The sequence below is a fragment of the Chaetomium globosum genome, genomic scaffold (assembly GCF_000143365.1).
Source record: "Chaetomium globosum CBS 148.51 scaffold_4 genomic scaffold, whole genome shotgun sequence".
Classification (NCBI taxonomy): Eukaryota; Fungi; Ascomycota; class Sordariomycetes; order Sordariales; family Chaetomiaceae; genus Chaetomium; species Chaetomium globosum.
The window spans coordinates 4,064,533-4,081,357 of record NT_165979.1 but is presented as its reverse complement, the minus strand read 5'-3'; the positions used below and the strand labels follow the sequence as shown (position 1 = coordinate 4,081,357).

Sequence of the window (16,825 nt, the reverse complement as noted above, 5' to 3'; positions counted from 1 at the left end):
GCGGGTGGGCGCGACGGCTGGGGTATCTCGAGTGCATTAGGTCTGGCGTTCCGGGTTATGGGCTTGTTTGTTAGCTTACACTCGTTTCCGGGCTAGCCATGATGCCTATCCTCGGATTATATGCGTTATTTGGCCTGAGGAGGTCGGTTCGCTTAAACGAGACAGCGGCATAGACAATGAAACCTGCGGTCCTAGGTTTACTAAGGGGCGCAATGAGTGATTTCTACCTACCCGCAACCATTCAACGAAGCGGTGTTGTGGCTGTAGATCTCGCCAATTCTGGGGTCGATTACCTAAATCTTCATCCCCGGGCAGACCGGAGTACAGAGTATCGTTACTCGGAATCGGGATCCAACGGGGGGAAGATGCCGTGGCTGCCGAAACTGGGCTCCCGGCTGCGTTTCTGCATTTAACACCCCGATTGGAGGTTGAGAGAAAGTGAGCGGCGGGGTCATGCCCAAAAGGGGTTAATTGAGGGGGGTCGGACCTGCACCTCTTCACCGATATGTCTGGCTGCGGGCACCGGGCCTTCGCCGTTTTTCGGCGGTGCCCGCGCTTGTTCACTCCGCGGCCCGTCTCACTTGGGCTTTCTCTCACTACCCATTCTAGTTTCTGACAAGGTAGGTAGGCTCTGAAATATTTGATCTCCTACTCGGAGAGGAAATAAAACAAAACCGGCTGTCCCCACAAGTAATTATGGGTCGTTGTTCCTAAACGCTCAATTCGCACCTTGACGGTCGTTAGACACCGCTTCTTGCATACCTGCCCCTCCTTTTGTCCTGCGTCGCCTACAAACGAACTGCCGCTCTGCTTCGGCCACGGAAACTCAACCGGACCCATTTTTACCTTGCAGTTCCCCCTCACCCCGCCAACTCTACCCCTCTTTAAAGGTCGGCTCAGGGCCCCGCCCACATTTTCGAATAATTTCCTACCCCTCCACTCCTCTCTCGCCCGACTTGAAATTGTTCCTTTTACTCCGACATTCTCACGACCAGCAGATACCCCAAAACCGCCTTTTTCACCGCCAGAATGTCTGCTCCTGCCCACAAGTTCAAGGTCGCTGACCTGTCCCTCGCCGCCTTCGGGCGCAAGGAGATTGAGTTGGCCGAGAATGAGATGCCTGGTCTCATGTCGATCCGCAAAAAGTATGCCGCTGACCAGCCGCTCAAGGGCGCCCGCATTGCTGGCTGCCTGCACATGACCATTCAGACTGCTGTCTTGATTGAGACTCTTGTTTCCCTCGGCGCTGAGGTCACATGGTCCTCGTGCAACATCTTTAGCACTCAGGACCACGCTGCCGCCGCCATTGCCGCGGCTGGCGTTCCCGTCTTTGCCTGGAAGGGCGAGACTGAGGAGGAGTACAACTGGTGCTTGGAGCAGCAGCTCGTTGCTTTCAAGGATGACAAGAAGCTCAACTTGATCCTCGACGACGGCGGTGATCTGACCCAGCTGGTGCACGCCAAGTACCCCGAGATGCTGAAGGACTGCTACGGTGTGTCCGAGGAGACGACCACAGGTGTCCACCACCTGTACCGCATGCTCAAGAACGGCAAACTGCTGGTTCCTGCCATCAACGTCAACGACTCCGTCACCAAGTCCAAGTTCGACAACCTTTACGGCTGCCGCGAGTCGCTGGTCGACGGCATCAAGCGCGCCACTGACGTTATGGTTGCTGGCAAGATCGCCGTTGTTGCTGGCTTCGGCGACGTCGGCAAGGGCTGTGCTGTGGCTCTCCGCGACATGGGCGCCCGTGTGCTCGTCACTGAGGTTGATCCCATTAACGCCCTCCAGGCCGCCATGGCTGGTTACGAGGTGACCACCATGGAGAAGGCTAGCAAGGTTGGCCAGATCTTTGTCACCACCACTGGCTGCCGCGATATCCTGGTTGGCAAGCACTTCGAGGCCATGCCCAACGACGCCATTGTTTGCAGTATGTTTTTTTTTTTTTTTTTTTCGTTACCTTGGGCCTAGCAGTCCCCCTCCCCCTCCCCTTTCTCTCTGTCTTCCCCTATTCTTGCCTTTTCTTAAGAGATACTAACTCCAACAACCTGGTAGACATTGGCCACTTCGACGTTGAGATCGATGTCGCTTGGCTCAAGGCCAACGCCCAATCCGTTCAGAACATCAAGCCCCAGGTCGACCGCTTCCTCATGAAGAGCGGTCGCCACATCATCCTGCTGGCCGAAGGTCGCCTTGTCAACCTTGGCTGCGCCACTGGCCACAGCTCATTCGTTATGTCGTGCAGCTTTACCAATCAGGTGCTGGCTCAGATCATGCTTTTCAAGAGCAACGACGAGGCGTTCGCTAAGAAGTACGTCGAGTTTGGCAAGAGCGGCAAGCTTGAGACCAAGGTCTACGTCCTGCTCAAGATCCTCGATGAGGAGGTTGCTCGTCTCCACTTGGCTCACGTCAACGTTGAGCTCACTACCCTGACCAACGTTCAGGCTGAGTACCTCGGCCTGGATGTTGAGGGCCCTTACAAGACCGACCAGTACGTTTTACACGCCCTACTACTCTTCAGCCGCCTCGTATCGTGATTGTAGCTAACGCATTGTAGCTACCGCTACTAATTTCACAAGCGGTGTCTGCTCGCGCGCCTAGAGCTCGCTGCGTGATGCGGACTTTTTTCTTTACGATAGATCTTCAACAATTTGCATCCTGGACACGTCTCATTGGGCATGTTTAGGACGGGTTTCGGGGCATTGTTTTTCAACAGGCATGACTTGCATGGTACATTGGGTTTAGGCGGGGTGTAAAAGGCAAAGGGGGTCTGGTACACATTTTCAACAAAAGTACGGCGTTGGCTTTGGCTCATGATATCCCACCTACACCCACCGGACGGCGTTTAACAGAGAACTTATCGCGTTGGTGCGCCGGAGCACTTCTCTAAATTCGGGCAAACAGAGAAGATCAAGTGGCTCCGTCAACCGGGGCCCAATAGAATATATAGCGACAATGGTCGCTCACCCACGCTGTGAATCTCCTCTTGGACTTATGCTCTCGTGTGTTCGGGCCCAGGGTCCGGCAAATGTATCCCAAGTTGTCCGGAGCGTTAAAGCCGGACTTCATAGGCAGGACCACAGCGGCGGGACCGGATTCGCCTGCCGTCACCGCTGATTAGTCCTCGTCGACAATACCTTAGTTATCTCTCTCACCAACCACTTCGCCGGGTGCCGGCCGGGTTGAACCGGCCGTCGCAAAAGGCATAGCCAATTGGGGCTGTTGGTCGGCCCACCCGGGCATCGCGACGTGGAGGAGTCGCAGTGCGTCAACCGGTGGTGATACCGGCCGATGCGGGGGCTTATCCAGTGTGCGCCATGGTCCATCTTCAACCCGCTCCACACAACAGTGTTGTCTTCAAGACACGACGTTTCTACACCGGAAGGTTATGACTCCCACGCCACTGGCGACTTCTAACTGATCTGAATGAAAAGAAGGCTTAGAAGCATCTGAAAGCCACCCCTCAGCATGTCTGCAGACGACGGAAGCCGGCCCAAAGTCCTGCGGCTGGGTGTCATTGTACAGTGAGTACGTTCTTATCCAAGCCCACGTGTTGGAAGATATATTACGCTCCCCCAGACACAAGGTTGTGTAATACAAAAAGGATTGTCCGGGTCAATTAGAAAAATTGACGGCAGAGGGTAAATGGGAGCCGGTGGGAGAATTAGAAGCCTTATTTTCAACCATCCCCCCTCCCCCCCCATACAACCCGAACTTCTTACATTGTCAGAGCTTCCATTTACTCGAACATTACTAACTAAGGCCATGATTTAGCGCACATTCAGCCTGGGCCTCCGTCGAGGAGATTGCCGACGTCCTCACACCCAAGTCAACCAATCGTGCTGACTTTCCTGGAAGAGGCAGCATCGGGAGCATTCGACGGCTGCGTTGCAGCATACCGCACATTTGACAGCTTCGAAGTGACGGGAAAGATTGACGGCGAGCTCCTCGACGCGCTCCCTGGCTCACTCCGCTTCATCTGCCACAACGGCGCCGGCTACGACCAAGTGGACGTCCATGCCTGCACTACCCACAACATCAGCGTGTCCAACACACCGACGGCCGTCGACGATGCGACGGCTGATATTGGCATCTTTCTGCTCCTGGGCACGCTCCGGAACCTAGCCGTGGGCATGGCGGCCATTCGAGCGGGGGAATGGCGGGGGTCGACCCTCCCGGCTCTGGGGCACGACCCCCAGGGCAAGGTCCTCGGGGTTCTTGGGATGGGTGGTATCGGCCGTAACATGGCGGCGAAAGCGCGGGCATTCGGCATGAAGATTCGATACCACAACCGCACGAGGCTAGAGTCCGACATCGAGACGGAACTCGGGGCGGAATACGTCGGCTTCGAGGAGCTGTTGGCGGAGAGTGATGTCCTGAGTTTGAACCTGCCCCTGAATGTGGGTAACCCCGAGCTCCTTAACCCTACCCACCCCCCCCACCCCCCCTTTTCTTGTATCGAGGCCTCTGACACAATGGCAGGCAAATACCCAGCACATCATATCTCAAAAAGAGTTCGCCAAGATGAAAAAGGGCATCGTGATTGTCAACACGGCACGAGGCGCCGTGATAGACGAGGCGGCGCTTGTGGAGGCTCTGGATTCGGGGCAAGTCAGCTCGGCAGGCCTCGATGTCTATGAGCAGGAGCCCTCTGTTCACCCTGGCCTGCTCTCCAACCCCCGGGTCCTCCTCGTTCCGCACATGGGCACCTGGACGGTCGAAACGGAAACCAAGATGGAGGAGTGGTAAGTCCCACTTGATTCGTCATGCAAACGGGGTCGGGTAACTGACGTAGTTTTCTAGGGCTATCAGCAACGTCCGAATGGCTATCGAGGAGGGGCGGCTTCGAAGTATGGTCCCGGAGCAGCGAGATATGCGAGGATAGAGGGGAGCAGCCATCCCATCGATAGGATCGGTAAGATGTCAATGGCATGCCCTTCAATGGGAATCGGCTCGCTTTTGGCCACGAACTTCTATTATGCTATGTCGTAAATGCTGTCAGTTCTTGACCGTAGCTACGGGCCATAGCCTTTGCCCAGCGGGTTAGTTGGCCTGAGGCGTCGTTGTGATTAGCAGGACGGGGACAGCCTTGAACCAGCCGGCTATAAGCCCCGTTGGGGAGGGAGTTGGAAGCCAGAAACCCTTGATCAAAAATAGCATTGCGAGTCACTTCGGTAGAGGACGAGGGGTATTCTCGGCCACTTCCAGGGCGGTCTCTTCCCCTCCCATTGACCAACACAGCACCAAGTTAGACACCACGGCGCGACCTCTCTATATAAGTGTACAAGTGGCTCGAAGCCTAGCCATGTCGGTGCAAGCAACGCAAAATATGCTGTCAAATATCTAACCCGACGCGAGATGTTCCCAAGCTGCAGATGTAAATAAATCCAGCTTGCTCTATAATAAAAATGAGCCAACCAGCTCCGCTCTAACGCCATGTTCAAAAGTACATTCGGTGAGCCACCGCCCTTATTTCCTGTTATTTTTCCTATTCACATTGGCGCCTGGTCGGACGAACGCGGAGTAAGCAAGCTGGGCGAATCGGCGGACCACGTTGGTTGTTCCGCCAGTCACGTTGGACTCGTCTCGAATGAACCTTGTCGCGACAGCGAGCTTACTCCGGGAATCCGATTCTTCCAGGTGCGAGGGCACGTTTTGCTCGCTGTAGGAGGCGTCCCAGTGCGCTGTGTACTCTCTTAGTACCGCGATGCTGTAAAGAACATCGCGGTTTTCCCGACCATCCAATAGATCTCTCATCACGCCCAAGGAATGCTCTCTGCTCGACACACCCGCAGGCGAGGAAGACGCATTTTCCTGGAGGAGATATTGGGCAAGATGATACCAGAACTCTAGCTCGTTTCTTCGCAATGGGTGGACGTTGCTAGTAGGGGGCGGCGAGAGAGGGTTGACTGCGAGTGTTTCGCCCGACAGGAGTGCCTCGAAAACCTGCAGACGGCCGCGTACCTCCCCGAGTTCGTCTTCGGCGGGAGCTGGTTCCGGATGTTGCTGGCGTGGGGTGAATGGGATTGAGAGAGGAAGGCATGCGAGCGCCCAGACAACGGACGACTCGAGATGACCAGAAGAGATCATATCCTACAGAACTTGGTACTTATCGATTTCTAGATATTGTCTGGATAAAACGAAGTGAAGAGGGAAACAAGAGGACTGGTTGTTGTGGAGAATGGCTGCAAGCAGGATTCGGCCGTTGTCCGCTCGGGGTTTCGCGAAGTTCGTACCATCGCGACTCAAAGAAGAGGGAGAGGCCCCGGCGCGTAGACCTCGTTATACAACTTCGTAATCTCGACGAGCATCTCGGGGGACGAGTGGTGCAGTCGATGCCTGGGGCGGCGTGTCGCTAAGAGCGAGAAGCCTCATCGACCTTCATCTTCTTTTGCTGGATAAAATTGTATGAGCGGACATGATCTCTCGCGATGGAGGTTGAAGAGAGAGCTGACAGAATGGAAGAGGAGGGGGGTGCCACCTCGCAAATCGTTCGAATCACCAATTCCTTGGGCCCGTGCCTGTAGCCGTGCTGTTCCTGGTGGTATCGGGGTGCCCGTGTGCCGGAAATGTCGGACCCTTGCAGTGCCGGATCGATAGCAGTTGAGTAGTCGTAACTGGGCTCGGTCTTGATGATTTGCGGGGCCGTAGATGGGGCGGGCTCGGGGATAATATTCGAAGGAAGAGGAGGGGGGTACGACGTTTGGTACGGATGCGGCCCGGAGGACGGAACGGCAGGTGCGGGCACGGAGGCCGGAGGGGGTGCTGGGGGTTGGGTGCTCGGCGCTGGTTGGATTGCTGCAGGGCCTTGTTGCGGTTTGAAAATGGGGTCGTAGCCTAGGCATTCGCGTTTCGACTTTTTGCAGTTGTTACAAGTTGGATGCGCTTCGTCGCACTAAGACAACACAAGTGCGTTAGAGCTTGCAATGTCAACAATGAAAAGGTGCTGGTCGAGTTTTGCCGAACTGGTAGCTGGGTGTGTGGCGGCAGCAGGGGAATGGGTAGGTCACAAAAAAGTGGGTGGGGAGAAGCTCAAGAGCTCCTTCGTCCCGATGCCTTTCTCAAATCCAAGCTGCAGTTAGGTAATCTGGCCAGCGAAGCGACCACAAGCGAGCGCCTGGGGTGAAACCGACCAAACGGCTGGTTTGCTCCCCCAACCACAAGCTGCAGTCGCCTAGCACATGGTCCTTATTTGGTTGACGGGACCAACAAATTTATCTGGATGACGTGCGGGCCGGGGTTTTGGCGAGGACGATGCGAATGGAGTAGGATTAAAAAAAAAGGAGGGCAAGAGGGGATGAGCAAAAACAAACATACCTTTATCCTGCGTTTGCGACAGGTTAGACACCCAGTTTTTGTCCGCCGCTTGATCTCCTATCGGCCAGAATCCAGGCCTATGGTCAGCAATTCGAGAGTCCTTCGGTTGGATTATTCGGAAAGTTGGTGCCACTGTGTTGGTACCTTTTTATGTCTTCCCCCGCTCAAAGCAATGCGCGGATCGTGGGCCATGCCAGGGGCAAGCGCGAAACGCATTGCATTGGGATCAGGAAGCCCGTACATGTGGGATGGGTGGACGCCATAGTAACCCATATGCGCGGAAGCGGGTGCCGGCATTGCTGGGCTCCGTCTCTATGTGTGCTCCCATCGGGATCCCGTGTTGCGGTTGTGCTTGTGGCTGCCGGTGGTCGAGCGTTCGCATGCTCGGGAGAGTAGTCGGGCTCGGCCGGTAAGGGTCGGACGGAATTGGTTGTGACGAGTACATGTAGTGCGAAACAGGTGACATGCCAGCTTGAGGATAGGTTGGCGGGCTCGCATATGTTGCCGGTTGCCGGGCGGGCCCGGGCCCCGGTTGTGTGTTGGACATATCCGGACGGGCCGCTGGTCCTGTCGCGCCGCCGTTGTGTTGCGTGTCGTTTAGGGGGCTGTGGGCGCCTGAAGCTGGGTCTATGGATCTTGCAACCGACGCGTGATTGTCTGGGTTGGCGTCAACCGGCAAGGTACCATCCGCCTTGGATTTCTCGTCGGTAATGCTAGGGCTGCGTCTGCCCCGACTGCCGTTGGAATGAGCAACGCTGCTGTTGCTGTTGCTGGTCGCGTCGCTGTACTGCGGTGCTCCAGGCGGATGTGTGCCCGATGGGGCCTGCTGTGGCTGGTAATGCTGGTTCTGTTGTTGATACTGGTGTTGATGATAGTGTGGATGTTGTTCCTGCAGTTGTTGTTTGTGCTGTGGCAAGTGCGGTTGCTGGTTCTGATCGCGAGGATGCGTCTGCTCAACAAGCGCGTCAAGGTTTGTTGGCTGCACACGCGGCTGAGCAGGAGCCGAGTCTCGAGACGACTGCGGTCGCAACGGGGCAGCTTCGGGGGGTTGAGCCATGATTGGGAATTTAATTAGTTTTTTTTATGGAGCCACGATTCCACGACCCTAAAAAAAGGCGACAAGGGGAGAGACGCGACCCGGGGCCGCCTTTCCTGTGGACTGACCTGCCTGGTGTTGGTGTGGCTGCTTCCCTCAAATTCATCAACGATGTGCAGTGTGCACAAGTCCAAAAAGGTACGGATACATGGGTCAGGTACTTCGATTGGCGAGGGTGCAGGCGCGGTGTCTCTTCCCGGTAACTTCCTCGCAGGCCCGCAGCCACTTCGACCACCCCCCTGTTCTCATCACCACTGTTGGCCGGGGCTTTTTAAGGAGGCCCCGGCCCGCAGGCACGCATGCACGATCCTAGCCTCCCTGGATTCCCCGACATGAACATCTTCCATACCAAGAGCTAATGGACGAGGAAGATGAGGAGGATGCAGATATCGACTGGCTGTCGTTTTGCATGTACGCGGGCATTTGCGCGCCCGAGCTTGCACCTAACGGCTCTCGAAAATTTGATCCTTGACACGGCCCGGAACGGGCGCTCGAAGGGCGGTCCCATGGGTGGTCTGGTCTGATTTCAGCCCCCCATGCCAGGAGGGAGGACGGAAAGTGAAGTGGGCCTGGATCTTCGGAGGGGCGGCAGAGGCATGATGGAAGATGAAGAGGGAGTGACTTAACTATTCATGGGGGGCCAAGGTTCAGCGGACGTTTACTAGTGACATGTGTACGGAGCAACCCTAGTCTTTTCAACAGTCGGGCCCAGCCGTGTCTGTTTAGAGTTGAAGAGTGGATGAAGGGCGAATCGACAATTGACGAGATGCCCAAGAAGGTCGGCTATCTCCCCTTCGTTTCCCCTCGCTGGAGCCGACACGGGCACAAGCGAGCGAGGGAAAAAGTGGAAGCTGAAGTGGGTCATCTGGAGGATCGCTGGAGAAGCCAGCCGAGACCAGGGGATGGATTCACAGGCACAGCCGATGGCCCGTGCCTTGCTAGAGAAAACCCACACAATTTTACAATGAACAACAAAAGAACAGACGATTAACCCTGGGAGTGAATGCCTTGCTGCCTGGCCTTAGTAACCTAATCTACAGTTTCATACAAGTAAGTCGAGAATCTGATCGGCTTGGACCCGGCCAGACGAGCGAGGGATGGGAGAAAGCACGGACCAGATGAAGCTCGGTGATGCTGATTTTAACCAGCCCCCAATCTGGCATTCGCTTTTGCCCGAACTAAATCGGAGACGAGGCACCTGGCAGTGCGTCAGCAGCTTCGTTGGAACATCCACTTTGCTGAAGAAAAAAAAAAGAACAGCCCAAAACCCATCGATGCACGGAATAAAACGCTGGAGAACATGATTTTTCTTGATATAGCCTGGTGCGCGATATGTTTAGTTTTGACATGGACTAGCAAACCGGTATGTCCATCGCAGGTCGGACTCCAGGTGGGCCTGACGACAGCCCCAGGCAAGGTAGGTACCAAAGATAGTTTTCGACCACATGTTCCGAAGTACACACATACGCCTGCTCTCCTGGGAGACTTGTTCTCCTCCGCGGACGGTGGGTCCGACTCTGGGGCATCGGCTCCTTGCACGTACAGAGCATCCACGGATGATCACTCCGCGCTCCTTGTTTCGTGGGCCAACTAGTACTTCCACCAGTCGTCGTCTCTAGCAATTTCCTGGAGTAGTCAACCAACGGGGTCGGCCCCGAGGTCATCGGAAGCGCCTGGGGTCCCCATAAGAGACGGGTCTTGCTCCCTTTCACCGATTGGTTTGTCACCTTCGACGAGTGTCGGCACGTTGTGATGCTTTTGGACTTGTCGACTCGGAGGCGGCTCCCTCCACGCAGCAGCAGCTCGTTAAAGAGTTCGCTTATCATGGGGGTGGGCGGCTTGGGTCGTCTGTCAAGTGCCGCGCGGACCTGGTATCGATCACAAGCGCCGGTCCGCCCGGCCAGTCACTCCCGATCGCCATCTTGACCGGTCCGTGGATGGCCCATAGGAAGGCTTGGAGACAGATGCTCCGAGATTTGACCTGCAAGATGACCAGGATTTTCCCTAGCCCCCGTTTGTGCCATGATCCGTTTAACCCAGATGAAACAGGTTGACTTGCAGTATCGCTTATGCCCGAGAGAAAAGCCCCGATCTAACGCCCATCCCCCGGTTTGTTGTTTGCCATGGCCGTGAGGCTGGTCGCCCAGATCGCGTGCCCAAGTACCCAAGCTCGCCCTTTGTCCCCTTCTGGCCCAGACGGCGAGCTGAGCATGAAACAGAGGGGCACGCACACCTCGTTGGCGGCAAGGCCGCGGCGGTTGATTTGCCCGACCACCGCCGATGGACAAACACGCTGGGTTTGATGGTGGGGTGCGGCGGCGACCATCGCCGCTGTTACCTCCCCCACTTCACGTACAACCGGACCGGCCGTCGAACGGCGGCAACCTCCACAGACGGCCCTGTTATGGTCGCCGCGGTCCAACAACATAGCTGCGCCTCAGTTCTGCAGGGAGGCTTGTCGGTGCAAGATGCAATCTGTTTCCGCAGGTTGTACCTGGTATTCAACGTTACATAGAGTCCTGACGATGGGCACACCCAACACTCTTCAGCCCCCTGTTAGTTATGCGGCACAAGTGCACAGATCAGAGGCTTTGCACCCCTGAGCTGCCTCCGCTGAGCGAGGGCCGCATCACCGGCGGCCATTTATCCTCGTTTTCCATCCACGACGCCGTTCCCCGGCGGATGGGAAGCGCCCAAGGAATTGCAACGCGGGATGGAAGCGGTTCCCGCTCGTTCATCCAGGGTTTAGGGCTATCGGACAAATTGCTCGGTTTTGGCTGATTTCCATGTGGCAGTTTAGGCTTTAATGGCTGCCCAGCCATCGCAACTCTGGCTGCTCGGGGATCTCCCTCCATGTTAGGTTGAGGCCCGCCAAGGCGCGCTTCGTCGTCCCATTTCAGTCTCGTGCATAGGCGACGGGAATCGAACTTTGGAATGAAGGGTGGCTTGCTTTGCTGAACCGACGATGCGACGCTCCCTGGCCTTCTGGAACCTCTGCTCACCGCACGCACGGGCGGAGCCCAGGCATGTATGCACCAGAAGCAACTCGGAGCAATCGTCGAGATCTGGAAACCGGACACAATATTCCTGGGCAGCTTTGCAGGGGACTGCGGTGGGACCCAGGTTTGGCCGATCCGGCTTTGCGGGCCGGCCCCTCCTGCAACACGACAACGCCAAGCAGCCTTCTCGGCGCATGCGTTTGACAGCATCCTTCGCCGTAGTGTGGCCGACGTAGCTTTCGTTTGTACCGTGTCCGATGCCGTTGAGTTGAACAGTTCAACACTCATGAGGCTCTCTCTGCGCCCAAAGCATTTGGTTGTCAAGCCAGCACTGCCCGATGAGTGAAGACATGGATCTGACGCTCCCGAGCATTGCCGAAGCGTCTTGCCGTCGGCCGTGCACACCCGTGTGGCCGCTGATGACACAGAGTTTGGTGCCTGAGCCTAACCACTCGATTGCTGGTTCGTCAGAAGACACCCTGGCTTCTCCCACCCTCACTGAGGTCCATTTTTCGACTGTCCGACTTCAACACCTACTCTTTCCCTATGAGCTTTTTTGAACGTCGGCCGTCTAGCTCGTCGTTCTTGAGCCAATGTCTACTCTGAATTCCATCCGTTTAGCATGATCTTCGGTCTATAGGTATGTAACGATCGGGGTATGGATTGGCGCCTCAGCCGCAGGGGAGTGGCTTGCTCCGATTATACGTCTTGAGATGTTGTCTGTGGCCGACCTGCCTCCGCACCAAGGAAGAGAGCTTTCTAACCATGGGCATCAAGCGACTAATTGCTTGTCCAATATTTAGCGGCTCAAGTTCTGATCATTACACACACACATTCTGCTCTGGTCACGACCTGTGTTGAGTTGAAGTATTGCAGCTTTGTGTTGCGGAGATAAACATCATGCACAATCCATGGTGTACCGCTGCCACGTGACCCGGCTTGTTTGCTCCCTTGGGAATAACTAGGCGAAGCGAAGAATGACAAGAAAGTAGGGGGCTTGTACGAGTTAAAGGCAAAACGATTTGATCCGGATGTAGTTAGCGTGCTAAGGCCCTATAGGCCCAGTGCCTCCGGGCGAAATAAATTCCATCCATCCATCCAGCGAAGAATGACGCCACTGTCTTGGAGTCCAATCTTCACATACGGAGGTAAACTTAGCCTGACAACTGCCCCAGCGAATTCTAGTGAAAGGCGAGGGTCGTACTGCGCAGAGCGGACAAACCCCTTTTTACATATCTGGGAAGTGATCCTAAAATTCGACACGGTGGCGGGCATTTTGTGGATAAATTCGGCGACTCGGTTGGGAGACGCCGTAACAACAGCAAAGGCCGCAAAGCACTCAGGTTCTGGCGTCATGACCCAGCCTTCCTCTTTACCATCGCTAACACCTCAGCTTTGCTTCTCGACGTCTGCTCTCCGAGGTATGGAACCCCAACCCCGGCCTTTGGGCTCATCACCCGAGCATTGTGCTGATATTTAGCTGACTGTGTCTTGCTGTAGACTTTCTCCGGCTATCGCGAAGCTCCATCGATGACACCATAAACCAAAACTTAAATGCCCTGGAGATGCCGGCCAAGGCGGGATTCGACCCAACATCAACGTCGCGACTTGGCCCGCGGCCCCTCTCGCATCAGATTGATGCGGAAGCGTGCAATGCGTTCAAAGACAAGGTTCTTTTTCCGTCATGGCAAGCTAGATCCGATGTTCTCAGCTACTGCTCCGTGGTTGCTACGAGTCCAGACCCTGACGAACCGGACCGGGCGCTGAGGGAGGCGGAGAATGAGAAGAACCGAGAGCGCGTGATTGACGAGAGACTCGACCCCTACTCAGCACGTTTCTTCCCACGGGAACCCCGAACCGAGCATCTATCCCTCATTCTACGACAAGAAATGGGGATAGAAAATATTGTCCGGTCCAGGACATGGGACATAATTCAACGAAGGTGTGGCGACTCGACGCACGTGGGCCGGGAGCAAGCGCTAGAGAACTGGCGGAGGGCGAGGGGAGTGTCAGAAGGGGGCCGCTGAGGTGGCGTGCACCGGCATTTCAAGACGCCCCACGACGAATTTGCTGTCGATGTGTACGATGCGAGTACCTAGCGAGGGAGAAGCCCTATCACGAACTTGTTCCGGATTATTAATCTCTTGCTACATACATATTGTAAATATAGTTTCGCTGAAGAGCCATCTCCAATCTTATACTCGGCCTTCCATATGCTTGATGCGCCCTGCCGGCACGCCAAGCCGGCCCGGACCTTGAGGTTTGTGGCGGATGTGGGCTCCTCCCGAGGTGCCCCGAGGCCGGCCAAATGGTGGGGCTGATTGCTCTGTCCTGCCAAGCCTCCATGGAATCCAACCCCAATCCACTCCCGTCATCTGCAAACCAAGTGCAACACCACCGTCGACTTGACCACAACACCGTGTACGGTAACGACAGGAACATTGCGTGTGTATTCTCCGCTAAATAAGCTGGTTGACGGATTAGGGCCGGACACCTACAATCTCTCAACCTCCTACTGCCCACATCTGCATCCGCAGGCAGGGCTTCACCCCACAGCCCACCACAACACCACAGCTTCTGCGTCTCCGACCTGTTGCAGCCCTAGCTTCCAACTCTGACATCAGCGCCGCGACACAACGGCTACCGCCGAATTCAACCTACACTCGATTCCCTCAAAATTTTCATCGCATTTTCAACGCTCCCTCGTTCCGTATCCGTCGCCTCTTCGAGGTCCCTTCTGCGCACTCACAACCCCGCAATTCCGACCCGATGCCGCAAACACTCAGTACGAGAGAGGCCAACCTCTTCCGTACCGTTATCCGCCATTATGAGGACAAGCAATACAAGCGCGGCTTGAAGGCTGCCGAACAGATCTTGAAGAAGAACCCGAAGCATGGAGATACAATGTCGATGAAGGCATTGATTCTCAACGCTCAGGGCAAGACAGAGGAGGCTTTTGGGCTAGCCAAGGATGCTCTAACGATTGACATGAAGTCGTACATCTGCTGGCATGTCTACGGCATTCTCTACCGCACCAACAAGAACTTCGACGAGGCCATCAAGGCCTACAAATTCGCTCTGAAGCTCGAGCCCGATTCGCACCAGATCCAACGCGATCTAGCCGTTCTCCAGGTGCAGATGCGCGATTACCCAGGCTACATACAGAGCAGATTGGTGATGCTGAAGGCGAGACCCCAACTTCGCCAGAACTGGACAGCCCTTGCCATCGCATACCACCTAGATGGCAATCTTCAACAGGCCGAGAATATTCTTAGCACCTATGAGAAATCTGTCACGGCCGCGCCCCTGAGAACCGACCTTGAAAATTCGGAGGCACTTCTGTACAAGAATTCGATCATTGCCGAAATGGGGGATTTTGAACGGGCCTTGGAACACTTGGAGGCGGAATGCAAGGCCTGCCTTGACCGACTGGCCGTAATGGAGCTTCGGGCCCGCTACCTGGCTGAACTGGGCCGGAAAGAGGATGCCGCAAAGGCATACCGAGCGTTGCTTGATAGGAACTCCGAACACCCGGACTACTACAAGGGCTTGGTTGACGCCCTCGGTATCGCTGCGGATGACGAAACCGCTCTGAAGGCCGTGTATGACGAGTATGCCGCCAAAAGCCCTCGCTGCGATGCTGCGAAGCGCCTGCCTTTAGATTTCTTGTCTGGTATGGAGAACATTCTTGGGTCGCTGAACGATATTGCTAACTGTTTCTGTAGGCGACAGCTTTCGCGTAGCCGCCAAGGCGTACTTGACTCTGATGTTCGACAAGGGGGTTCCCTCAACTTTCGCCAACTTAAAGCATTTGTACTCGGACAACTTCAAAAAGGAGACCTTGCCTATCTTGGCTGAGGAGTACTTGGAAGAGCACCGCGGCAACTCGTCCGCGAATGGCGATAGCTCCAAGGGCGAGGGGGCGGCTCTCTACTTTTTGGGGCAACACTACAATTATTTCATGTCACGAGACCTCTCCAAGGCCACTGAATATGTCGAAAAGGCCATCGAGTTGGACCCCAAGAACGTCGATTTCCACATGACGAAGGCCAGGATATTCAAACACCAGGGCGAGATCGCAAAGGCTGCCGAAGCGATGGACCATGCCCGCTCTCTAGACACCAGAGATCGCTACATCAACTCCAAGGCCGCAAAGTACCAGCTACGGAACGACGAGAACGAGAAGGCATTGGCAACAATGGGCTTGTTCACGCGGGCCGAGACTGTCGGAGGGCCCCTGGTCGATTTGACCGACATGCAGTGCATCTGGTTTTTGACCGAGGACGGTGAGGCGTGGCAGCGGCGGGGCGATATCGGCCTGGCCCTCAAGCGTTATCACACCATTTTCAACATTTTCGACATCTGGCAGGAGGATCAGTTCGACTTTCATAGTTTCTCCCTCCGAAAGGGGCAGATCAGGGCATACATTGACCTCGTTCGCTGGGAGGACCAACTACGAGAGCACCCTTTTTACTTCCGGGCAGCTCTGGACGCTGTCAACCTCTACCTGTCGATGTACGACAAACCACAGAATGGAGCGAACGGTGTGGAAGGCAGCCATACAAATGGTGAAGACGCCGCCGCAGAAAAGAAGAAGGCAGCAAAGAAAGCCAGAAAAGAGGCCCAGAAGGCCGAGAGAGAGGCCGCTGAGAAGGCTGCCAAGCAGGACCCTAATAAGGGCGGTGCCCAGAAGAACAAGGATGGCGAGGAGGTGAAGAAGAAGGATGAGGACCCGAACGGTGTGAAGCTCGCCGCTACAACTGATCCTCTGGGTGACGCCATGAAGTTTCTCCTGCACTTGCTGCAGTTCAGCCCGAAGAACATTGAAGGCCAAATCGCCGGTTTCGAGGTCTACATCCGCAGGAGTAAGTCAACTCTGTTTTGGCCGCCCTTTTCTCCCTCTGCGTCTGCTAATGCTTGCTCCCAGACAAATACCTTCCGGCTTTGCGCTGCCTTAAGGCGTCGCTTGCCCTTGACAAGGATCACCCCAAGGTCTCAGAACAGGCGGCTCGGCTGCGGAAGGCATTGGAGGGCGCCGTCGATTCGCTGGCACCCAAGGCGAAGGAAGTCATCGAATCCGAGCTCGCTACTGTGCCTGGGGCTTAGGCTTTATCATCCAGCTTGTTGCGCCCTGGCCATCAGCTGAGGCGAATGGTTGCGAGCTGTCTGCCGTTCCACAGCGGTTCTTCGGCGGTTTCTCGGTGTTTACCGTTAGGGGCTAAGGGGTCGGTGTCATGGCATCATGTTGTTTTCGGAGAAAAAAAAAAGGAGGGTTTGGTAGAAGAAACAGCACGGTCCACTAGATGGGTAGCATGGCCAGGAGTAGTAGTTGCGTGGAAAAATTCCCTTTGGCTCCCTTGTCCATCAACTTTCCGGTAATTCTACTCGGTTACTGGATGGGCAGAGGGTATTA

General features: G+C 55.6%; 4 protein-coding genes across 4 annotated transcripts; 3 read left to right on the top strand and 1 right to left on the bottom strand.

Moving 5' to 3' along the window:
* Nucleotides 1-1,029: 1,029 nt before the first annotated feature.
* On the top strand, nt 1,030-2,570 carry CHGG_05045 (adenosylhomocysteinase; the record flags this gene model as incomplete). The annotated part of the gene is made up of 3 exons (XM_001224258.1): nt 1,030-1,930; nt 2,056-2,491; nt 2,558-2,570. The coding sequence occupies 3 exons, from the start codon at nt 1,030-1,032 to the stop codon at nt 2,568-2,570; spliced, it is 1,350 nt and encodes a 449-aa protein (XP_001224259.1).
* An 898-nt stretch (nt 2,571-3,468) lies between these two features.
* On the top strand, nt 3,469-4,885 carry CHGG_05044 (uncharacterized protein; the record flags this gene model as incomplete). The annotated part of the gene is made up of 5 exons (XM_001224257.1): nt 3,469-3,524; nt 3,775-3,839; nt 3,895-4,400; nt 4,483-4,745; nt 4,804-4,885. The coding sequence occupies 5 exons, from the start codon at nt 3,469-3,471 to the stop codon at nt 4,883-4,885; spliced, it is 972 nt and encodes a 323-aa protein (XP_001224258.1).
* Nucleotides 4,886-5,469: 584 nt separating this feature from the next.
* Nucleotides 5,470-8,374, bottom strand: CHGG_05043 (uncharacterized protein; the record flags this gene model as incomplete). Its single annotated transcript, XM_001224256.1, has 3 exons — nt 5,470-6,093; nt 6,503-6,895; nt 7,559-8,374. The coding sequence occupies 3 exons, from the start codon at nt 8,372-8,374 to the stop codon at nt 5,470-5,472; spliced, it is 1,833 nt and encodes a 610-aa protein (XP_001224257.1).
* Nucleotides 8,375-14,181: 5,807 nt separating this feature from the next.
* Nucleotides 14,182-16,518, top strand: CHGG_05042 (uncharacterized protein; the record flags this gene model as incomplete). The annotated part of the gene is made up of 3 exons (XM_001224255.1): nt 14,182-15,023; nt 15,145-16,277; nt 16,340-16,518. 3 exons carry the CDS (start codon nt 14,182-14,184, stop codon nt 16,516-16,518), a joined length of 2,154 nt encoding a protein of 717 aa, XP_001224256.1.
* Nucleotides 16,519-16,825: the final 307 nt, after the last annotated feature.